We start from the raw sequence: 24,340 nt of genomic DNA on the forward strand, positions 1-24,340 counted from the left end.
TCTCCCCCGTCTCGATCCAAAGAGGCTTCGCAGTGGAATAAACATCTCTGATCTAAGACAGCTGCCGGGAATCAAAGGCCGCCCCGATCAGCGCGGAACCGGCCGAAGATGTGACTGAAAAATGCCCTCTCTTGACAAACGCGGGAATGGGGGTGCGAAGGCGTCTCTCCCCGCAGCGCCTCCAGGCACCGAGAGCAGCATCAGTTCACCCATTACTCATCTGATTTGTTTTATAACACTTCTGACACCTAATCTTATCAGCTAATACCCACAATTTAGTCACCCAAGACGATTTTTTTTTTTCGGCAAAATTATTGGACTCTCCGCAGATGTTTACTTTTGTCAGCATTAAAAACAAAACAAACAAAAAAATTTTAAAAAAAAGGAAGAAAAGGAAAATTAGAAGGGGGGAAGCTAATGTATAGAAAAAAAAAAGGTCCATTGAGGAAATAACAACTTAATTAAGAAAAAAAAAATCAAAAAATAAATAGGTTCTGAATATTGACAAAGAGGGTTTACCAGCGAAGAGATCAGAAACAAAATGAACAGGGGGGAAGCTAATGTATAGAAAAAAAAAAGGTCCATTGAGGAAATAACAACTTAATTAAGAAAAAAAAAAAAAAATAGGTTCTGAATATTGACAAAGAGGGTTTACCAGCGAAGAGATCAGAAACAAAATGAACACATATGTATTCCATACAGACTTGCCTGTAAAATAACAATTTATTTTAATACTTAAAAACCACACACAATCCAGTGATAAATGTCAATTACCAATAATCAGCATAAAGTGCCAAACAGCCATACATCTTTTTTTTTTTTAATAAACAGAACTTATTGGAATGTCTCTTAATTTGAATACACTGTTCAGAAAGCCAGCATTTAAAAAAATACGCTCTCAAGTTGAGATTTGTTCTTTCACACCAGGACACACGAAGACTTTAAGTACCACTAAAACCACGTTGTGCATACCGTCAGTTTGACGTATTGCCATCTTTCTTTCCTCTGGGTTTTTTAAATAAGTCCAGAAGTTACAAACTTCCTCACAGCACACTAGACCACAAGGTAATAAAAAAGTTCTCCATGTCCCATGAACACTGATCTGTCCCAACACCAGGAACCCGTGGGTCTGAGATCTGGATGCATTTTCTAACGCACAATAGGGCTCCCCACTTGAGAGACTTAGGTCATTTCCAAACATTAATTTTCTTCTTTTCTGAAAACAAACTAGCAAATGAGATTTGCAAGTTGCCCCTTTCCTTGTCTTAATGCTGCTATGATGAGAAACCACCGTTTCAGTTCTTAATTGTCTTCTGGAATTCTTTGTATTTCCTGAAGTGTAAAAATAAGAAGCTTTATACAGTCAAAAAAAAGTATAAAATAAGAGTTTGGATTTTCTTAAGTAATACTTTTGGAAGCTACGATTTTGGTTGGTTTTTTGGGGTTTTTTTTGGGTGGGGGCAGGGTTGGTCAAGGGTGTCTTGTGGGTTTTTGTTTGGTTTTAAAAAGATTCCTGTCCAACACGTGAGCACCACCTTTTGGCATAAAGTTTATCAAAGCCACACAAGCCAGCTAGCACTCTCTGTATCATTCACGTATATTTTAAATTCAACATAATATTTTCACCCACGACTTAGGAAGTTAATTGTTTGGACAGGGAATTGAAAGGGTGCAGATTTTGCCCTTTTTAAAGTAGAAACAAAAACAAAGCACAAAGTCCAGTGCTCCTATCCTGAAAGGTTTGTTTCTGCTCTAGTTTTGGTGTAAAGTCTGAAGGGGAGGAAAAGTTCATAGAAGATGGAGATTCAACACTTAAGTTTGGCAGGTTTCAGTTCCTTTACTTGCGTGTGCAGTGTCTTGTGGACCGCTAGTGTTCTGGACTGGCAAAATCCTTTCCCGCATTCTTGACACTTAAAAGGCTTTTCTTTAGAATGGATATATCTAGAGAGAGAAAAACAATTGACATGTCAGAAATACCTGGCCTAAACACAGCAGCAAGCCACCTGAGAGAAAACAGGCTGGACATTTCTTACACCTACTGCTGAGATTGAGAATGCTGGAGTGCGGTTCTTGGGCAATTGTCGGTATGTATGTGTGCAAGGGGGGCATCAGAGGGTTATAGGGTGCCTTTCTTAGGGATAAATATCTTCTCTTTTACTTTGGGGTCACCAGACTGTGTGTTTTCATGACAATTCCAAGTGATCATAGAGGCAGAGGACACATTATGCAAATGGAGGGTGAAAATATCTGTAGAAGTAAAAAGGAGGTTGTGAAAGTTCTCTTTACTGAGTGAGTGAGGTATGTCTTCCACTGTGAGTTACCTGGGCTCTTTCACCAACAGTGAGCAGAGGGAAAACTAGAGGGAACTCTTGGTTGGATGGGTACTTAACCTTATAAAAATCTTGAGTGTAGATTGGTAACTGGGAGAGTACAAATACACAAGGGGAAAAGAACAGGAAAAGAAAAATAGTTACCTGTGATCCCTCAGGTGATCCTGTCTTCTGAAAGCCTTGTGACAAATATCACATGTGTAGGGCCGTTCGTCGGTGTGGGTTCTTTCATGGATCAAAAGGTTGTAGGACTTGGTGAAGTGCCTGCCACAGAATTTACACACAAACTCCTTCTTGGTTTTGGACGGTAACCTTCCCCGCGTGGGTTTCTTTTCTGGAGACAGTTTAGTCACCTCGAGCAAAGAGCCCAGCCCTGCAGGGGAGCCCTGACTGTCTGCCTGTCCCAGTTTAGCGTGGTCCTCTTGTGTGGCAGCCACTGCTAAGTTGGCAAAGTCAAAGCGGGGTTTGGCTTTGAGGGTCATGTTGGCAGCCTCTTGCTTGGGCTGGATGACATGTGGGAAGAGCGGGAAGGTCGGCAGCTGGAACCGTGCATCCACCAGGCTGGAGACGCTGGGCACTTTGGAGAAGGAGGAGCGGGGCAGATGCATGGCCGGGTAGCCCAGAGTCCACTGGTGCAGGTGCACGGCGTGCAGGGCACTGAAGCCGTAGAGGTTGGAGAGGTGGTCAGAGGGCATGGCGGGCAGCCCGTTGAATGCTTGCAGGAAGGAGTAGTTGGTAAGCTGGAGGGAAGGATGGATAGGCACTGGGGCCGGCAGGGTTTTACTTCCCATGGTGGCCGCTCAGGAGGAGGATCTTCGGAACAGGGGAGGAAAATATCTGGAAAACAAAATGGAGGGGGGAAGAGGAAGAAGTAGATTTATGTTAAAACAAAAGCACCTTACCTCACCCCTCATCAATATCCATCTCCAAAGCCACAGGAGGAGGTGGCCTTGGAATTAGAGAGGCCTCACTGGGTCTCTGCTGTGAGTGTATCCCCAGATTCTCCCTCTCCCCATCTCTCTCTCGCACACAAATGTTGTACTGAACCTACAATCATTCACTTCCCAGCAGCATCTCCTGCTGTGCAGACTTCCAATGATCTTGTACACGGGGATAGCCGAGATGCCATTTTTGGCCCAAAAAGCTCACTCATCTCCCAGTAATTTAAAATCCCTTCCTGGGTGACCTCAGCCTTTAGAGAATAGTGAGATGCTGCCCACTACATCTCTCCAGAGAAGCTGTGTTTAGCCCTGACTCTTGAGGTGACGCAGGGAAGGGTGCGGAGCTTGCTGCCCCAGGTCGACTCGGGTCCCTGTGGTCTGGCCTCACCAAGCCTCTGAGAGGATCGAGGCACTTGGATGCTCAGAACTGCATGCTCTCCCTCTTTCAGAAAAAATAAAATAATTTTGGTGAAAAAACATTATGGGGAAAATACCTGCTAAAGTCCTCCCTTTTGTGTACTGCAAAAAGAAATAGGAAAATGCTCAATTTGGGTGACAAACCTGAAGTGCCATTTGCTCTTCCCAGGGAGAAGTGCCTGGCTTCAAGCCCACATCCTAATCTAAGCAATTGCTTAATTAGAGCCCTTCAAAAGGCTAAAAGATGAGGACTGGAGGGACCCTTCCCATGGGGCACCCAGAACAGCAGCTGCAGGGCCTCAGCCCTTCCCTGGGCTGGGTGCCACCACTTTGGTCTGTGTTTCAGGGTCCTGCCAAGCCCCTAGCCTCTCTTCTGGGCCAGATCTCTACATGTCCCACCCCACAAGACGGAGAGAAAAATGCTACAAGGCAGCAGCATTGAGGCACATCTGGCCCAGTCTGAAAATTCAGCCTTGGCTGCTGTCAACTATTTGGCAGGAGATGCCTCCCGAGGGTTGTTGGTGGGGACACAGCTTCCTCCCTTTGTGGGTGTGAGAGAGCACCCATGGCTTTTGGAAGAATCATATCCCTTCAGCCCAGAGAGCCTCCTCCTTACTCCACAGTCCTCAACTTACACTCACTTTCCCCTCAGTGAGCTCTGGGATTTGCCTTCAGTGGGGCTATTTTCTGCCGGAATCCCCACAGTTTTGCTGCAGTGTTCCCACAGGATCCACTCAGGGTCCTTATAAGATCCTGACAGGGTTCCTGCTGAGTTCCCCCACAAGATCCCCACAGGGGACTCCAGCAGGGTCCTCAGATTAGAGTTCAGCCCCATGTGAAGAGTAAAGCCCCTTTGGAGAAACAGAGGCAGCAAAGTAGAGCAGAGCAGTAATTGTCCCTCTGAGCTGGAAGTCTGGGGGTGTGAAAACTGGTGGTGGAAAAGGTCTAAAGACCAGGGAAACAAATCTGATTTATTTGTGTGCTGTTGCCTGGAAAGAGGAGCTGCGGCTGGGAGGGTGTGAGAGGGAGAAGCTCACTCCGAGCAGCTCTATACTCCAGGCCCACCTTTCACTCTGCTTTACATAAATCAGCAGCAGGAAGAGAGACTCAAACCTTAGAGGAATTCCACTGCAATGACCCAGAATAGGAGATTGTGACATTTTTTGTTTTTCAATGGGATACATTTCTGATAGTGACTGATTGAAAAATGCACACATTATATTCTTTATTCTCCTCCTTTTCCTCTTTTTTCCCCCTTTCTATTTTTTGAGGTTGGGTTTTTTTCCTGAACTATTTAGGGCTGTTGAACTAACCAGACTGTTTTGTTGCTCTACTGAGGATATACTTTTATTTAGTTAGTGCTGCCTATACATTAAGCACGTCCACATCACAGCACAAATGCCTCAGCTGGTGACCCCAAGGACAAAGTGCGCAGAAAACACTCTTGTCCTCTCGACTGGGTACCTGAAAATATCTGTTTCTGTCCATCACAATGGCTCCGTGTCTGTTTCCCTGTCTAGGTAGCTCTAGATCTCTCAAACATGAAACAGGCTACTGCAAATGAAGTTTCTCCCTCTTTCTTTCTTTGTGTTTTCAGAAAACACTTAATATGGAATATATAAGCAAAAATCTACTACGTCAATATGGGTAAATTCTCAGTTGAAAACATTTTAAAAATTCTCTTTCAATTTTCCCAGTAAAGAACAAGGCATCAAACCACGGATAAATGCAGTCAGGTCATAATAGCATCCCTTACACCCGCAGTTGTTTTGTTTTTGCTAGAGCAGCTCTATTAAATTTAAAAAAAAATTCTAAAAAGGATGAAAAAGCAAAAGACAACGAGGTAATAAAAGAAAAAGAGAGAGGAGAAGAAAATAAGAAGAAAAGAGGAGGTGGGGGCAGACTGTTCATGTTACTACAAGTTTTTTGGCACTTTTCCAGAAATGTAAGCTACACTTTTGCTCTGTACGACCGGGATACACAAAAATATGGATGAAGAGCAGGATATTTCATAAAGAAGTCCCCTCACTTCGGGACATCAAAGCGAATGTGTTTCACAGTGTAGTAGCTCTCTGGTCTCCCACTTGCCCGCAGAGAGATCAACGTTTCTTTGATTTCGGTGTCACCTCCACCTTTAATTCTGCTTCATGTAAACAGATCGTTATCGGGTCTTCTTTTTTTTCTTTTTTTTTTTTTTTTTTTAACAGAAGAAGACCCCGCGAGTTCTCTGCTTGAATTCCCCCATTGCAATAAAACTGTACGGGGTTTTCTTTTTTAACACAAAGTATCTCGGTGAGTAATTAAGAACAAAACACTTGTGTTCTGACTGAAACAAAACCCACTCATGCCAAGATAAATTTACCCTGCAAAATAGGATCATAAACTTGAAAGTCTACATCTGTCTCCAGCTTTCTTACCCTTTGCCCTGAGTGAAGATACGGTAATGCTATTGTCCAGTTGCCACTGTTTTAAGACCATTTCAATCTTAACCTTCCATATTAAATTCTACCTACTCTATATGCCAGGGGGAAAAAATCTACCCGGTTTTCTGCTGGTAGCAGAGCAAGAGGCGAAATTAAATGGATTTTTAAGTAATCTTGTGGCTAGTCGGTATTTTTCCTTTCTACATTGAATTATCAATTTCCGATGTATCCTTTGAAAGGGATATTTGTTACATTAAATACCTGACTCATAAATAATGAGGTTTGCTAATTAGTTCCACATGGAAGAATGGAGGAGGTAAATTACCCTGAGAACGTTGCTTATTTTTACAAACATGATAAAGTAGCGGGCATAAAATGATGCATTCTTGCTAGAAACTCCAACTACAGCAATCAGGTTCTTCTGTAAAAAAAAGTTCCCCAGTTTTGCCTGAATTTTTTCAAGTCTGGTAGCCCTGTCCTTTCGGCTGCTGCACGCATCGGTGTGCAGCATTTTGCCACCAGGTCGGCTATTTATTTTGTCTCCTTTGAAGGGAAGAAAATTTCCCTTCCTAAAGCTAAAACGAAGAAATGGAGCTTGCAAGTTATCTGTGCTTGGGAAACTAAGTGGAAAGGGAATAAAGCTGCCCTCTCGCTCCGCATTTTTCGAGCGTGGTGCTCTTGAGGAATAAAATGCATTGTTCAACACAGATTTATTCAAAGTATTAATGAAGTGTGCAGAATCTATTAAAGCAGGTTTATTTGGGGCTAATTGAGCGTGAAAGAGTTAATTACTAACATTAATGAGGACTGGAAGGACTCAGTCAGCGTGTGCCTTGGATATCTCCGCTCAATCCTTATAAAATCATCATTCACATTTTATCACGAAATCGGTGTTGACAAGCCTCCCCAGACCACCACTGCGAGCGCGGGAGAATGAGATGGGCTTTAGTTTCTCAAATAATAATAATAATAAAGAAAAACCGGGGGCCGAGCGCACCGGCGATGGCGACACTGCCCGGGGCAGCCTTTATCCAAAGCAGCAAAGATCCCGGTGCTCGGCCCCGGGGGAACAGCGAGCCCACGGGCCGGGCGTGGGTGGGCGCCGCGGGGCAAGCTCCTCCACCTTCTCCCCGCACAGTCCTTAGGCGGGTTTGGGGGCATCGTGTGTGTGCTTTTGCAAACCCCTCGGGTGTTGAAAGGCCCCCTGCACAACACTCGCCCTCGCTTTTTCCCTAGAGAAATACCCGCTGCCTCCCCTGAAGGGGAATAAATCGTATTCCTTCCTCTCTCCCGGCCGCAGGGAGGATTTCTTGCCCCTGTACTCCTCGCTTCCCACGGCCACAGCGCGCACAGCCGCGGGCAGGGGCAAGGCTTTGCGGTGGCAGCCCGGGCACGGCGGAGCATCCCCGGCCCGGCCGCAGCGGGACTGCCGCGGAGCTGCCGCGCCGGGGCCGCGGGCCCAGCGCTGCCCTGGGGCTCCGGCCTCCTTCTTGCTGAGCTGGACCCGCTGTGCACCTGTCCGGGACCCTCCTGCCTGGCTCGCGGTGTACCGAACAATTCCTGCCGTGCTACAATAATCTCCAAAATGCTCTGTTTTTATAGTTTCCCTGCCAAAAGCCAACTATAACAACCATACTCTAATCCTCGGCTTTGCACTGACACTTTATAGGCTCGGCCTCGAGAGAAGCTCAGTCTCTCCTGCGCTGAACTTGTTTCGATCTGACAAATATAAACATCAGGCTCATTCCTGTTATGGCCTTGGGAAGAAAGAGAGACGGCTTTTCGGATCCTAAAACACTGGAGTTGCAAGAAAAGGAAAAAAAGAGAAGAAGAAACCCCTCAGAAATAAAGAAAGAAGAGAAAGAAGTGGAAAGAAATGCCAGTAATAGAAAGGAGAAAAGCTGGAAGTTCAAGGCCGTAAAGGACATGCAGGCTTCTGTTTTGCTCGTATGTGTCATTTTTAGCTCGGGTTTGAAACACTGCTTCTCCGCAAGGGGGGAGACACAACTTTGAAAGGGGAGGACAAATCTTTAAATAGCGTCAAAATATCCGAGACCCATGTGAAGGTTTACCCCAGCCCTCCGCCCGCCCCAAAGAGAGCAGTCCTCCTCACGTGAACCACAATATCCACGCTTCTGCACCACGCAGCGGATCGTGGGAGGGGATGGGGGCAAAGAAAGAAAGGAGGTAGAGTAAAGGAAGTGTTTGAATCGATATCCCCAACCCCCGAGGCTTGGCAAAACAAAACCAAACAGAATGAGTTGTTCTTTTTATTTACCTAATCCCGATCTGTGCTCCACCGCTGGCAGCAGTTAAAAGATCCTGGGCTAAATTGGAGCTGGTAAAATAAAATAATGGAAAAAAATAGGAAAAAAAAAAAAAAAAAAAAAAAAAAAAGGGGGTTGGGAGGTTGGGCTAGGTCAGTGTCTATGCTGGCCCTGGGGGGCACAGCTCACCCCACCCACCCCACTGCTCCTCCAGCGGGTACAGGCAGATCCGAGCGGGGCCAGGTGTCCAGGTGCTCCGGCCGGCGCGGCCGGAGGTGCTCTCCCTGCTCCTGCTCCCGGAGCCGGCTGCGTGCGCTGGAGTGCGAACGCGCCCGGGAGCAGTCGCGCTCAGACTGAACCGATCCCTTCCCTCCTGCCTCCTCCTTATTTCAACCCCCCCTCCCAGCTCCCCCCTCCACCTCCCACCGCACTCCGGGCATGCGCACGCAGGGAGAAAGTTTCTGGCTGGGAAGAACCAACTTTTCAACCCGCTTCTCCGGGAGGCACAGCAGCCCGGGGCTCGCAGCCCGCAAACCTCTCATCTCTCCCCCCTCCCCGCTCCCGCAGCCTCCCCGGAGCATCTCCCCAGGGCCCGCTGCCCTCGGTGCCCCGGCGGAGCGTCCTGCCGGGCCCGGCGCTCCCCGCGCAGCTCCCCCGGCGCCGCTCCCTGCCCGCGCCGATCCGGCCCCGCCGCTCCGTTCTGCACCTCACGGCTGCGAACCGAGCCGAACCGCGCCGAACCGAGCCGAACCGAGCCGAACCGAGCCGAACAGCGCCGCTCCCGGCCGCCGCGCTGCGCCCCCTCCCCGCGGGACAGGACTCACCGGGACCTGCCCAGAGGGCGGGAGGGGGACAAAGGCAGCAAGGATGAAAAAGCTGCGGGAGGATGGAGGGAGGGAGGGATCTGCTCCCGCTGGATGGATTTAGGGATCGCAAGTTGTTCTACCTCTCTGAGAAGATCCTCAGAGAGGATCCCGGGAGCCGCTTACCTGTGAGGGGTCCACCCCCGGGAGGACGCTTCCTCCGCCCGTCCCGTCATCCCTCCTGATCCCCACTTTCCGCCCCAGCGCCCCTGACCTGGGTGCCTTCCTCCTGTCCTTCCTGCCACGGGCCGGGAGGGTCTCTCCCCGCGCCCCGGAGGGTTCCACGGCGTGCGAAGCTCCGCGGGCTCCCCGTGGACAGGGAGCCGCAAAGCTTTGCTTACGTCCGGGAGCGACCGCCCGGGCGACACAGGAAAAGCAAAATAACCCTCGAAAGAAAAAGGTTAAACGTGCTCTATAATTAATCCTGAGGCCGTAATCTCCTCGGTTATTTGTTTTTCTATTCATCCATCCATTCACACTCCTTTAGATCCGGGAAGGGGGGAAAATTGCTTGGGTATATTACATTGTCCCGAGAAGCCAGGGTAATATAATACGCGAGCGAAGACAGATCCGTCAGGATAACACGGTACCGTGCTCAGGGACACGCATGTGTCTTTTTATTGTTCATGACACTCCTGTTATTACACCTTTTTTTCTTTTCACCATCTCCGAAGGAAAAACAAGCAAACAAATAAAACCGAAATCAATAAAACAGCAACAAGAAAACACTACGTTATCATCCTGCAGAATAAATGTTCATGAACATGACAGTAGCGTGGCAAAACAAGCCTAGCCCTGCCATTTCAACCCCAAATACTTTCTGTCTTTATGAACAATTTGGGGTCCAACACTGCACTCTGCTCTGTTGTGGCGAAGGGATTTTCGTTCCCTTTTTTGTAAACGAGTGGCATTTTTATGAGGCAGAGGAGAAGCAAAGACGTTCCCAGTACTTCTTCAGTTCTCTCGCGTTTCGTGTTGTTTTTTTCTCTCTTTCTTTACTATACACTCAACCCCTCACACATTCAACCCCCTCCTCCCCCCCAAAAGAAAAAAAAAAAAAAAAAAAAACCACCCACTTTTTCCCCCGGAAAAGCAAAAAAAAAAGAAAAAAAAGAAAAAAAGGGGAAAGGTAAAAAGGGAAAACCCTCAAAACCCAAACCCCTAAGCCTCGTATTTTCATTCCTGTCTAGAATGTGATCCTGTGCCCGGTGCTGTAAGCTGACTTCTTTCAATAAGTTTGCATTTTCAAATATAGTTTAAGTCCAGTTGTCTGAATACGAATGTAAGATTCCCAAGTGTCTCCAGACCAAGATACAGACGCAGATAGGCTCTTCTAACTGGAGATATATATTTTCCCATAGGAAAAATCTTGTTATAGCTGAGGGTGGCTGCATGCACTAATAAAACAAAAGTCGCAATTCTCTTTAGAGAAATAGCGGATGAGCTCAGACGGTAAACACAAAACCAGCTACGATACCTGCACGTGCTGCCTTTGGGGGAAAAAAAATAAAAACCATGCACTTCCAGGTACAAACTCCATCATTCTGAAATAAATACTTAAACATCGAAATGCGTGGCAGTAAATGATCTCATTGTCTACGGGGGAGGGAGACACAAGAAAAAAATTATTCCCACGCGAAAGTAGTTTATAATCAAAGCAGATCGTTGACAAATCATTCTATTCTAGAGTATTCCTGGAAGCTGTAGCTGAAAGCTGTCTGGATAATGTGTCGTCTAATATTTACGTATTTGTTAAAAAATAAAAATATTTGGACTTGTCAGCCCACTGGCTCTAGAACTGAAGTTTCAGGTTAACTTTCTTGTTAAGTGCATTTGTTTTAAATATATGGCGTTTAAGTTATGAAGCGTATGTTGTTCCAAAACCTTTATTCTCGAATGGATTTTTATGATGTCCCTTGCTAATTTGCATTATGTCAACTTCAGCGGTGGGGAACCTAATACAGGGAACGGGGAACAAAACCACTCTGACACGCAGGGAATATGCTGCGCTTTTCCACAGCAAAGATCTGCTGTCGATTAGGAATGTTACGACTTCAAGAGAATTGTGAAAAGTGAAGGCATCTGCTCCCAAAGCTAGCCACGTTTGTGGGGTTTAGACGTGACAGCGAAACCCAGTTCGTTGCAAGAGAAATCTGTGGGATGACTGGGGAGACAGGAGCCCCCATTCCCGTTTCCCACCTGTATCTCCTTCCCAAAATCATTCCCGTCCCTACCCTGTCCCACGTATCTGCAAGTCAAAGGCCCCCAGTTCTATGCCCCCCCATTTTCGGGGAGCAGCATCGCGGACCCAGCACACCGGGGCTGCCTCTCCGCTGCGCTCCCGCAGCTCCGGAGGCGCCGTCGGGCGCTGCCTGCTCGCCCCGGTGCCCGAACCGGGGGGAGCGGCTCAGTGACCCTTGCGGAGCAGACTCAGGGGGCACAGGGAGAACATCTGAGGGCATCTCCCCATCGCTCCCGTGGGGAGCCTGTTGCGCTTGTCACCTCCTCTCTAATGAGTTCAGGGTTCGAGGGCTAGCCCTGCGCGCTGCGGGCACTGGGGATCGCGCCTCCTCTGGTTCCCGCTCCTCTGGATGCCGGTCATCCTTGGATGCACCTACACGCGTGCTGGGAGAAGGTTACAGAGCCTGACTGATGTTCCTCTTCCCTGCTGCAGCTGGAATACCCAGGTTCCCCCACTTTAACTTTGCAAGAAAAACGATTCCCGGCCCCATTTCATAGCTATGTGCAGGATAAAACTCCCTTTTGCTTCCGTGGGACTTTCTGCCCACCGGGGAACTGCGCTTGTGCCTTAAAATTCTTTTACTGAGAAGAAACAACTGTGCTACTCGCGAAGCATCATCGGCCGCTGGGGCTGGGGGGAGCAGCGGCTGCGGCGGAGCAGGGGGAGGTTCGTGCGCTCGGCGAGCCCAGGGGCTCCATCGCGAGCGCAGGAACGGTGGGTGGGGGATAGCTGGGCAAAGCCGCCTCCGCTCGGCAGCCCTGCAGCTCCCGACACTCCCGGGGAAAGGAAGCGGGAGCAGGACTGAGCTGCCGGCAGCGCCCGGCGGAGGTTGCGGAGCTTCAGCGGGAGGATGGAGCAGCGCCGGCGGCAGGCACGCGGGGCAGAGCAGGCACAAGTGCACTCAGCATTCCCCTCCTTGTCCTCACGCCTCCCCGGGCAAGGTGTAACGCCCCCGTTATCTGTGGCCCCAGGGGTACATACACATATGTATGTGTGTGTATGTATTCTGCTTTTCTTCGCTTTGCCTGGTTTCTCCTCTTCCTTCGATTTTGCTGATGGTCGCGGTGAAGGGTTAGAGTGTGTGGACTCTGCCCTCCCTGGAAGGGCCCGGACTGAGATGAAAAGGGAGAGTCAGAAAGGGGCAGGGAAGGCCACGGGCTCTCGGGGGCCGGGCGCGGAGCGTGGCCGGGAATTGCGGGCGGCGGTGCGCACCGGGCAGGGCCCGGAGGCAGCGCGGGCGCTCCCGCACCCCCTTTCGCAAACTGATCCCCCGCTCCTTCCCGACCACACTTCTCTCCTCAGGTTCCTTGTAGCCTTAGTATTTTAATAGCTGCTAATGACAAGAAAGGGAAGAATAGCGGCAAACAACGCGGGTGGAAACTGCTCCCGCGGTGCGAGTAAACGCTCTTCAAACAGCAGCTCCCGCCTCCATCCCTCAGAAAGAAAATCGGTGCAGAGGTGGAGATAGAGCTGTTCTGCCAACAGCATTATATCTGATTTTTATTTTTTTTTTTTTTTCCAAACTGCTAGGGCTCCCTGAAAATAAAAGCCAAACTTTGGAACATCTCCATTTTGTTAACAAGGGAGAAATCGCTCTTGCTTGATTGCGATGCTGAGATGTAACCCTGGGCTTTCATGTGTTTCCGCGCTTCTCTGGAGAGTCACTGCGGCGGGGGAGAGATCCGCGGGCGCGCAAGTCCCGCTTGGCCCCCCCGCGCCCCGCGCAGCCGGCGGGGACAGCCCTCCGCCAGCAACTTCTGCGGAGCAGGAAAGAAAATCCAGAGCACGGAATAGAGCGATAGGGGATTTGTCTTCTTCAAGAATCACAATAGATTTTGCAAGCATCTAATTAAGCGCAAGATTCGTCCCCCCACCACCACCACCAGTCCCCCGCCCCACGCACCCCTTGTTTGCAGAGCGGTGTGAAGTCGGCTGTGTAAATGATTCCACTTTAACTTCCAGCTCCTTTAGATCACTAATAATGCCGTGGTGGTGCTGCTCACACTGGTGCAGTGAGAGTCAGCATTTCCATTATAATTTCCTATTTTCAGGAGTTTTTACAGTGGTCATAAAAATTCAATCCAGGCTCAAACTTGGCATCCTAGGGCTCCTCCCAGGAGTAATTTCTTTTTGTTGTATTTGAAAGAGGAAACCATTTATCTGTTTTTACATTGCGAGAGAGCAACAAAAGGAAGCAAAAGCAGGGTTAGCAGAATATTTTTGTATTTTATATCACTTGCTTTTCCCCAGCTTTACAGTATCTGCCATAGTTGTTAAAGGAGTACAGTACACAGTAATTAATAACACATGAAAAGCCACCAGGTTACAGAGAAACCAGGGTCTGCAATCAGAACTGGTCATATATAACACTCTTTATCATTCTGAAATCCTTTGCTTTTCTAAACCAATAATTTATTAGCAATACTTCCAAAATGTAATTTGATGCTGGGGGTCACTGATTCGAAATAAACTGATAATTTATAAATCTGAGAAAGACTTTTGTATATGCTCATTCCTGAGAAAGTTTTTGCATGTGCTCATTTTTAAGGAAAATTTTGTAAAAGTACAGATGTTTTCACTGCAGATTGGAGGGATCTATCCTCCAGCCTCCTCTAAGCAAGTATATGTACAACAGACAAATAATCTTTGGATTTAGGTGTCCCTAAGCATTCATTTATATGATGGATTGTAATGGCTATATGGTTCCCTTGAAACCATTATGTTCTATCAGGTCAAAAACAGCTTCTTAAAAAAGTTCATTTAATACAAGGGTGGCTGGAATGATTTGTGTACATTACATTTGCTCACATACAATTCCCATATCTGCTGGAAATTGAGTAAGGATTTAATGATCCCAGAGGAGCTGAAGGCTTTGGTGACATGAGTTCCAAAGGGGCCTGTGAGACAAAGACCAGTGTGAATTGGGACACTGAAGTGGAATGCCAGGGAAGCCTGGACATCACATCATTTTGCTGTGGATTATGCCTATGCCACATGTTTTAAAGGGAAATCCTTTCTCTACTGCTATAAAAAATACATTTCTGCTAGCCTGGAAACTCAGCATCCTGACTATCCTCCAACCCATCCAGCTCTGGTTTGTCTAGGAAAAGGGATCACCAAGAGCAATCTCTCAGGCTTCAAAGAGTTACTTCTAAGTAGTATCAAAAGATAGTTATGAAATAAGAGTTACACCTGCTTTTGTATAAATACATATACACTAGAAAAGGGAAGAACCTTTGCATGTATATGTAGGTACAGAGAGATACTAACACAGACAGCATTACAGGATGCACAACAGAAGTAGGAGGGCATCTATATTGAATCAAGCAATACCAGTGACCTTTATGTTTTTAAGTTTTTTTAATGATATGTAACTTGATAAGGCTTATATTTACTGTTATTAACACTTAAAAGAGGACTCCATAACTTCCAGTGAATAAAGACAACATTTCCATACCATGGTCTGTCAATCCCAGGATTGGAATCAGGATTCCACAAGATTTATCTTCCATGGAGTGATTTCATCACAGTGTCATTGGGTTAGTAACCTCCAGTGGATCCAGCACTTCCTGAAAGCAGGGAACTTCCTGTTGAGATCATTTTAGAGAAACCTTTCCCTTTTATTTCATCAACCATGTGCTGGAGCATACACAGACCCAGTGGTCCTTGTTTTAGGTATCTCAATTCATAGCCTGAAAGTTAGGGGATGGGTATAAGTATTTTCTATTTCTACATTTTTATCAGGCTTTATTTTCAGAACTTAATGAAGTACATATCTGCAGTAGTTGATAGGTCATACACCTATGTGACAACAAGCTTGTTACAAATACAGAAAATGAAACATCTTCTGCACCAGAAGTGGTTAGAAAAGCTTCTCCTAGTTTAATTATAGCAACATTTCATGGCAGCAGTTCTGCATCTCCTTTGGGATTAGCAGGACTAGAGATAGTAATACAAATTGACAGGGCTCCACAATTTACATCCTAATTATTTGGGATCTTGTTTTGGCTTTGTTCACTGCATAGGTATGTAATGAAACAGAGCTCTGAGTTCAGTCAATTGCCAACACTATCTCCTCATGCCAACAGACTGGACACTGGAGCCCAAAGGTGCATCCAATCCATGTCAGAGGCATGAGGGGTGAATGGACCATCACTTGTGCCACAGAGCTCTAATAATCTGTCAAGAGCTGTGGGCTTTCCACGCCTTTGACACAACAGCTTCCATGCCTGTCTGGCACTGCAAACAGGGAGAAAAGGTGCTGAAGAATGGGAAGACCTTGTGCAAACCCACTCCACAGTCTCAGACTGGCTCCAGGGGCAGATCTGCTTGGTCAGGTCTGTGGAATCACAGCCTACAGCTCAGAAATGTGGGTGGTGTTTTAAATATCCTGAACCTGAACCTTGGAAACAAATCCAGGGAGGGCAGAACCTGGCTCAGTACCCAATGGGAGTCAACTTTAAAAACAGGTTTGGGTCCTTCACTCTTTCAGCAAATATTTGAAACTGCCCGTACTTCATATCCTGTAGAGTGATGGAAATTCATTACAGGACTGGGAGGCTCATGCACTGGGGTCACCTTCCCTGCTCCAAACAAATGTAGTGTCAAATGTAGTGCTCCAAACAAAGTATAGTCCATGGTTGTTGGTCCCAGCTCTGCTGCCCACTCCCTTGGCTGTAAGCTCATTGACCAGAGTTGCTGGCAGACACAATGGCCAGCTCTCTGTGGGGGACAAGGGCATTTTAAATTCAATTACATCAGTCCTTGATCCTCTAAACCACATCTGTGCCCCCTCTCTTCTATAAAATGATGATTGCCAGAGGCCACTTGGTCCTTAGCCATATGTACACTGCTGACATGACTGCATGACACTGAAGCAGCCATGGAGTTCAAGTATTCTTTCTCCCACAGAAAACCATATGATTTTTTATGGTTGATTTCAGTGACATTAATATCGAACAACTGTAGTATTGTGTCACTGCAGATCCAATTTCTTGGCTTTTGCTCTGTGGAAAGGTGTTATTTTAGCAAAAAATGTTGGCTTTAATAATACAGGACTTGTGTCTGGCTAAAGTATGTAGAAATATTGATCTGGTGAGAATTTCATTATTGAGAACAACGTTAAAATGATGTTTATTTAGGATAATATATATGAAATCAGAATTTTAGTTGTATAATCACTCACAATGGTTTTCCTGTTTTTAGCATTTTCTAAATATATAGCAGTACTATAGAAAAGAAAAAAAGAGGGTGGTTGGTTTTATTTTTGTATTTTTAGTGTTAACTTCCAAAAATGATATAACTTCCCCTTGAAACCACATGGAAATAAACCTGAGGGGCCAACTAAAAGTCACAAAAGCAAAGGAAGTTAAGAGTCAAGTCGGAAAGAAAATTTTCTGTCATACACAGTCATGTTGAAGTGTTAGAGATAAAGGTCACCTAACAGGGGGGCTTTGTGCCATCAGGTGATCCTAAATACCAAATAAGCTGCAATACACTGGCCCAAGGGGAAGATTAAAGAGTGACAGAGCTTCAACCCTAACTGAGAACTTCCTGCTATTCGTGGTTTGAGGTCAGGCCTTTAAGGTTATTTTGAGATTGGCTTTTGCGTTTAAAGCTGTAGGAATAATACAGTCAGGGCATCGCTGAACAACAGACAGGACCATAAAAATCCCTTCTTGGAAGAGCAATCCTGAAGAAAACTCGCCACCTGCTGGCCGAACGCCTCCTCCTGCTGCCCCTCTCCAACCAGCTCTTGCTGAAGTCGGTATTTACCAGCTCACAGCAGCTGGAATAACCCACAGTTCATGCCCTCGCCAGTTAAAGCCTTCATTTTGGGACCTTCTGTCTTAAAGCAAAAAATAATTTTCGTCTGAAATCTCTGTGTGACACTGTGTTGCAAAGATGTTTGAAAATACTAGGAATCAAACATTTCAGTATGAATAATAGTCTCTCGAGGCTGAAATATTTTTGTATGAGTTATGTTAAATGCATTTTAAAACTTATACATCCTCTTTCTTTCCCTTATGATTACATCAGCAGTCTTTGTGGTTTCTTTTGTGATATTTGTGTTGCCACAGGGTCTTTTATTTGCTGTTACTGCTTTTATTTACTGTTACTAAACAGTAACTGGAGATTTTTGACATCTCATTAGAAATAGTTCTCATTCCTGTAATGGGAAAGGGAACACCTCTCAATGCTAAAGCTTACCATCTAACTTTTTGTTATGCTGACATTTTAGTAAGCAACTCTAGATTATTTAGTGATAACAGGCTTTTTTTGTCAATTGAATAAGTCAGGTATATAATGTTGCCTTTTTTTCATTACTGTCTGCTCTACAGTCAGCTAAATTAAATGACAGATCTCATTGATTCCAAGCTAATTTGGGTAGACCATTACACAGTAAACCAAAATACAATGTGAACACACTTCAGAACTAATACTGAGTTTACAATCTTGATGAGGATTGGGAATGCACAAGCCACAGGAAAAAAGCCCCACAGCCAGCAGGTTCTGAACACAGCAAGGGAGAGGCACTGAAGGCTGAGTTCACCCAGACTCAGTGACCAAGTGTCCCATGGAAGGGGGCAGTGGGCAGCGTGAGGCTGGTGTGCAGCAAGGTGTGGGAGAAGACAACATTGGAGAGGGAAAAATAAAACATGGGTAGCTTTCCAAAATGGAAGAGAGCAATAAAGAAACAGATGAGACTTAAACTCTGTTAATTATAATTTATATTACATTTGATTTTCAAGTCAATACTCTACATAACAAAAAAGACAAAAGTACTGAAGCTAAAAAAATGTAGAAAGCAGGAAGTGTGAAAATATTAAAAAAAGGTATATAAGCATAATACTGAGAATCTGAGATAGAAATATTGGTTAGAAGATCCAAAGAATTAAAAATGGGAAATTGTTTTGAGTCATTAACCATTAAAATTCAGTCTCTCACAACTCTAAAATTTTGGCTTCATGTGTGGTAATAAGGATGATCAGAGAACAGTGGCAGAATAAACAAATTCAAGTGAAGCAGCTAAGGAGAGGATGTCCCTGGCGAAATGGTGAATGTGAATGCTAAAACCACACTTTTCCACCCAAGAAAGGGGCAAAAGAGACAAAAGCAGCTATGAATGAAGAGGCGTGGAATTAGATCAATTGCTTCTATCAAATTCATCTATAGCTTTGTTCAAAGTGCTTGATCAATTTTCTGCTCTGGAATATACATCTGTAAAAGGTAGGTAAAAATGTTCATCTAACTGCCAGGGATTATATAAAGAAAAACATTACATATCATATTTCACAGAGGGGAAAATAGCTGCTGGCAATCTGCATTTTCTTCAATTTGGCCTTGTCTCAGCTACTGTTGTATTCTGTCTTAGTTTAGTCACAATGCAATTTTTAAGCAATTTGGGGAGCCTTTGCTTGGAAATGTCAGCTTGCCAAAATTACTTCCTAAATTGTGAATGTTTTCACAAAAACTTGCTCACATGAAGCTGTGGTAAGTTTCTAAACTGCTAGCCTCTCTCTGGGGGCAGATTTTGGGCATGACTAGAGTCATGGACTTTGACTTATAACTTGCTTACTCTTTCTGACCCTGATGGAAAACAACCAGGACATTCTGTCTAACTTAGAGTGTCCTGGATAGGAGTGGAACCTCAAAATTGAACCTTACCTCTTCCACAACAGTTGTTCTCCTGTCAGACATCATGACTTCTGACCAGTGGTCACCAGCACCCCTTCCCAAAGAAGAAGGGCAAAGCTGAAACCAGAGAATGCTGCTTTTCTCACCTCTGGATAGTTATCCAAGAGAGAGATCTGCACTTATATTTCTTGATCTCCTTTGGAAACTGCAGAGACTGCCTTTTGAGTCGTGACTCAGCATAATGCATATGGAAGGAAAATAAAGATACAACTCAGACCTTTAATTACAGGCAGAAAATTAGGGCTAGAAAGTGAACTTGAATGGTTTTCCTGAGTCAGGGTAGTTTGGTATCTGCTCTCTGGACATCCAGGTTTGTAATTTTGTCATGATTTAGCCCCAGCCAGCAATACAGACTCCCACAGCAGCTCACTCACTTTCTGTCAGTGGAATGGGGGGAAAAAGTGGAAGGGTAAAAGTGGGAAAACTCTTGGGCTGAGATAAAGACAGCTTAATAGGTAAACTAAAAGCCTCACAAACAAAAATTGCATTAGAAAAGTGAAACAAGGATTTGGAAAACCATTTCCCCAGGTCCCAAGTGGAAGCAGGTGGTCACCACTTCCCAGGAAAGCTGTGCTCCATCACACACAATGGTGACTGGAAAGACAAAATGCCATCACTCTGAATGTTCCTCCTCTTACATTTCCCCCCTCTACTTTATTTGTTGAGCATGATGCCATAAGATATGGAACATCCTTTGGGTCAGTTAGGTCAGTTGGAGTCTGCTGTGTCTACTTCCAGCCCCTTGTGCCCACCCAGCCTCCTCACTGCTGGGGTGGGGTGAGGACCCTGACTCTGTTTAAGAGCTGCTCTGCAATAATAAAAACATCTCTGCACTATCTACAGCATTTCCAACACAAATACAAAACACAGACCCATACTAGCTGCTATGAGGAAAATTAAGTCTGTCCCAATCAAACCAGCTCGATTGTCTTCACATGGATTTCTTACACATAATTTTAAAATTGCTGAGAATTACTTTTGATGCTTTTTTCATGTTTTATCTCTATTAGAAAACCATATCAGGTTCTAACATCCCACATCTTAAATCTCATAGGCAGTTTATTATACCCATATGTTTTGTGCTAATTTAAACTGTTTATCTTCATTGATGTTCCTTTTCCTCATCTTTCGTATCCTAACGTAAACAAATCCTGTTCAGAAGGATGGATGCTTCATGTCCAATTTCCTTCTGATGAACTTTCTCTGTATCTCCTTCATTATGAATTAGTGGTCTTAATGGTGGCTTCTACAGCAATTTAAGTGCCAAAGGTATTTGGTGCTCAAGGTACATGGTTATGCAATGTTTGCATCTGTAGTCTCATTCATTAATACAAATAAACGTGATTGACATTGCCTGAAATACAGTCCCCTTTGAAGTAAGACCATGCTATTCACAAACAGGACAGTTGTACAATTTAACTATTTTTCCAACTCAGTTGACCTGAACAATATTGGTTACAGATCTCCTCCCTGAACAGATACATCTTGTCTGCAGACACCTCAGTTCTTGCAGCCTTGCTGTGTGCAGGCCAGCTGAGTGTCTTTCCTCTTCCTTTTCCATCTGCTTGAGGCTCTCTCATCTCTCTCTTGGCTCAAGGGAGAGTGTTTACTGAGGGAAGAGGGTATGGAAAAGGTTATGACTTTCAAAGATAAGATCACTATTGTGGCTTACTCTACCCAAGCACCATTTCTTCCACTGAAATCCAGACCGTCCTGTCCACGGCATTGGGACTGGTCATGTTTCCATCTGGGGGCTGTTATCCTCTTCCAGGAATGTCTGCCATCAGCAGTGTAAGGCTAATTCAAACCAAGAGGACAACTGCACCTGCTTCCTCTCATCCGACCGGGCAGCTGAGCATCCAGATGTTTATAGTTGTGGTTGGTTTTAGATATTTTTCATCTACTTCTCACAGGAACTAACCGTATTGATTTCCAGTGACCATACAATCCTGACTTCCTGTCTTAGAGAACTATAGTATTCTTTCCACCTTTTCTATCTTTGCCACAGATCTTCATTTATATATATATTTTTTAATAAAACTTATATCTGTGCTTTTGTGGTTCTTTAGATTTTAAAGACAGTGTTTAAGTCAACTATTGCTAGATTTAGCACAGCTACTGTATTGCTAAAGGAGATGCTTGGTAATAATTGACTGAGCTTAACTTTTCATATCAGATGAAACATTTATATTTCACACTTCATGACACTTATGGATTCTGAATGGAAGCTCTTCTTAATCTGGCTTTATTCTATACCATTTGATGGATAGCATATTAAGTTTTTCATTTGGCAATAAATTGTTTGCAAGCTGTTTGCAGTGGAGACTTATTTGTGTTTCCACATGTTCATTAATTTTCTGATCATATATTACTGTTCTACTTTGACTCAACCCATTGTGTTAGAGCTCTCAACATGTGCATGTAAGCTGTAAACATTTTCACAGAACCCCTACTTCTACTTTCCCCAGATTTCCATGAAAACAGAATTTCACTCTCTAAGACATTCTTACCAATAATCATGACCAAAAAAATGAATTAAAATTTTTAGCTGAATGCTGTTGCTCAGATATCACTTTTGCATAATTTATACAGCCTGATTTTGATTGTCAGGATGAAGGTTCACTTCAAAGCCAGTTTCTGCAACTCAGTTTTCCTTCAGTCTCTATGAATTTATAAGGGAAGTCATAACTGAATTATGTTGAGAGTTTCCTACCATGGTATATGTATAGGATTTATTATGATCTAAAAAAGTAGGTGATACAGACAAATTAGCAATTTTATTTTTTTTCAGTTTATTCTTACTTGGTTGTTTTCTTTCTTAACTTCAGTGACCAAGACAGTGATAACTGGTAGTCACTACTAATTATAACTGAAATAATTCTGTTTTCTGGGCAGGAAGTGTGCCTTTGCAATGCACAATCCTTTCTGCTAAGACCTGGCCTGGACTCATCAAATCTGTTGGTTCATATTCAGTTAAGTGAAGGTGACATTATGACTTGATGACTTCTATTAACCATATTTTTCCAAATAACGTGTGAATTTGGTTGAGCCTTTAAAATTTTATTAAAGATTAATTATTTGAAGGAGTTTTCTTTCTGGCAGGGATGACCACATCATTTATTTGTTATGAAAACTGAACTAATCAGTATAAAGGTAGAACATGTAGAAGTCATTCTTGAAAGGAGTGTGTGTTAGGGGTGGGAGGACACATGGCTCTTATTAACCTTCTTTGCCAGTTCTCATAACAAGGAAGAAAAGATGTCCAAGTTCAATTTTCCTCCTCTGCCATATGTTCATTGATTATGCCATTGCCTTTTAAGCAGGCAGACCTTTTTCTGGTGGGATGGAGTTGGAGGCTGTCTCAATAAGGGACATTAATCCTTATGTCCTATTCCCTTGTCCTGGGTTGACTATATGATGCTTTTATCCCCAATCGTCTTGTTCTGTTTATACTGAATAATAAGTTTTACACCTTTAAGACTCTCTTCCAGACAGTGAGGAGGGGAGGGAAGAAGCGCGCAGTTTGTTTTCAGACTGCTCTCACTCCTCCACATTCCTGCTCCTGGACTGTGTTGTCTGCGGATGGACAGACAGCGGGACAGAGCTCCTTTTTCCCTTTTTCTTGCTTTTAGTTAGTTTTAGCTAGCTGAGGCAAAAAAGTTCTCCAGATTGTAATTTTTTCCTTTTTTCTTGGACCTGTTCAAGCCTGCTCTTGACTGAACACCCAGAAGAGCACCGGCAGCTCCACCTGTGGCCCCTGGCCGGGCCTGGGCCGCGGCGTTTCCAGCACCAGAGAGACTGATTAAAGACTGAATAAACCGAATTGCAACCCGGAAAGAAAACTGTTCTAAGTTTGCTTTTCCTTAAATTGTTTAATATTGTTTTATTGTTTAATATTGTTTAGTTTCTATTATTTAATAAACAAGTTTCTTTCCACTTTTCTCCAAAAAAATATTTTCTCCCAAACCAATTAAAAAAAAAAACAAAACAATTAAATCTGCTTTTATAAAAAAGCCCCTTTAAAAGTTATCTCCCAAACTTACCCTAAACCAAGACATCCCTGCTGTAGGATATAGGTGTTTCTCACATTACAAAAACAGTGGGGACATAAGTTTTGCCACCACCACATCACAAGAAAGGAAACAAGGTATCAGAGGGAGGAGGAGGAATCTCTTCCTGTGTCCATGGCAGGTGAGAACAGCCCAGATGGACAAGACTGTTTATAGCCAGGGCTGAGGTTTGGAGCTGAGTCTTATGCTACACTGTTTTCACTAGCCCTTCATTCAGTGTAGATATCTTCCATCCTGGTACTATGCCATTAACTTATGGGCTGTGTTTATTGCTATTTAAAATCAAAGGATAGCATTTCTTACAAATGTTAGAAAAAAAGGACTGAAAGAATGGATTTCCACAGTTCTGAGAGTAGTTCTAATACCTGGTTTCATGATTAAGCACCATTTGTGGGTGCATAGAGGCACACTTGGGTGTTGGCATGCGTGTGTGTGTGTGTGTGTGTGTGCACAGAAGAGTAACACACTTTGCCTTCTTTCATTGGCAGTCATTGGGATTTTACCTCAGGGTGGGAACAAAAGGTCCAAACATCTTCAGGCTGGGCTGTGTCTGAACCAGCATTCCAGGAACAAGCAATATAATAAAATATGTTTGTCTAGTTCCCATCTATTTTTAAAGAAAATGACTGTGCATTGAGCACAAGGATGCTTGGATTATCTTCACTTTCAGGTTCTGGGCATTATAGGTCACCAGTGCTTAGGCTGGACCAATACTCAGCTGTCCTACCTGGGACACTGTGTATCTGTCTTGTTATCTACAGAAGCACTCCAAAGTCAAAATTTTTTAAAAGCTTTTTGGAATTAATAAAGTTGGAATCAAACTATAAACCCCAAAATCTTTAGACAGGACTTAGGCAGACACACTGTTTTACAAGCTTTTTGGAATTAATAAAGCTGGAATCAAACTATAAACCCCAAAATCTTTAGACAGGACTTAGGCAGACACAGTCACCCGACTCCCAGTCTTCCTTGTTGCAGGAACCAGGAGAAAAAAAACATTTCCCTTCTCAATTCTAGGGCTGTTCAGACTGCTGTTAGTTTTGTTCTTTCTTCCCATCTTTTTCCTTTTTGCACTGACACACTTCCTAC

The 24,340-nt window shown here is 44.5% G+C and overlaps 1 protein-coding gene across 4 annotated transcripts; it reads right to left on the minus strand.

Moving 5' to 3' along the window:
• Window positions 1–704: 704 nt before the first annotated feature.
• Window positions 705–9,103, minus strand: OSR1 (odd-skipped related transcription factor 1). Of its 4 annotated transcripts, none has more exons than XM_039721677.1 (4): window positions 9,085–9,103; window positions 8,390–8,449; window positions 2,475–3,167; window positions 705–1,941 (listed from the first exon to the last, which is right to left on the minus strand). In XM_039721677.1, the coding sequence occupies exons 3-4, from the start codon at window positions 3,119–3,121 to the stop codon at window positions 1,806–1,808; spliced, it is 783 nt and encodes a 260-aa protein (XP_039577611.1). In that variant the 5' UTR covers window positions 3,122–3,167; window positions 8,390–8,449; window positions 9,085–9,103; the 3' UTR covers window positions 705–1,805. The 4 variants fall into 4 exon arrangements, with proteins under 4 accessions (XP_039577611.1, XP_039577610.1, XP_039577612.1 ...); XM_039721676.1 differs by lacking the exon at window positions 9,085–9,103 and adding an exon at window positions 8,577–8,635; XM_039721678.1 differs by lacking the exon at window positions 9,085–9,103 and adding an exon at window positions 8,600–8,618.
• Window positions 9,104–24,340: the final 15,237 nt, after the last annotated feature.

This window comes from Passer montanus, unplaced genomic scaffold, assembly GCF_014805655.1.
Source record: "Passer montanus isolate IOZ18808 unplaced genomic scaffold, ASM1480565v1 scaffold46, whole genome shotgun sequence".
NCBI lineage: Eukaryota > Metazoa > Chordata > Aves > Passeriformes > Passeridae > Passer > Passer montanus.

Bases quoted from the DNA above. Each gene is read 5' to 3' on its own strand.
- OSR1 (XM_039721677.1), bottom strand. From the start codon at position 3,121: ATGGGAAGTAAAACCCTGCCGGCCCCAGTGCCTATCCATCCTTCCCTC. The intron at 1,942-2,474 runs GTAACTATTTTT...TTCTCTCTCTAG, and splicing joins GATCACCTGAGGGATCACAG to ATATATCCATTCTAAAGAAA.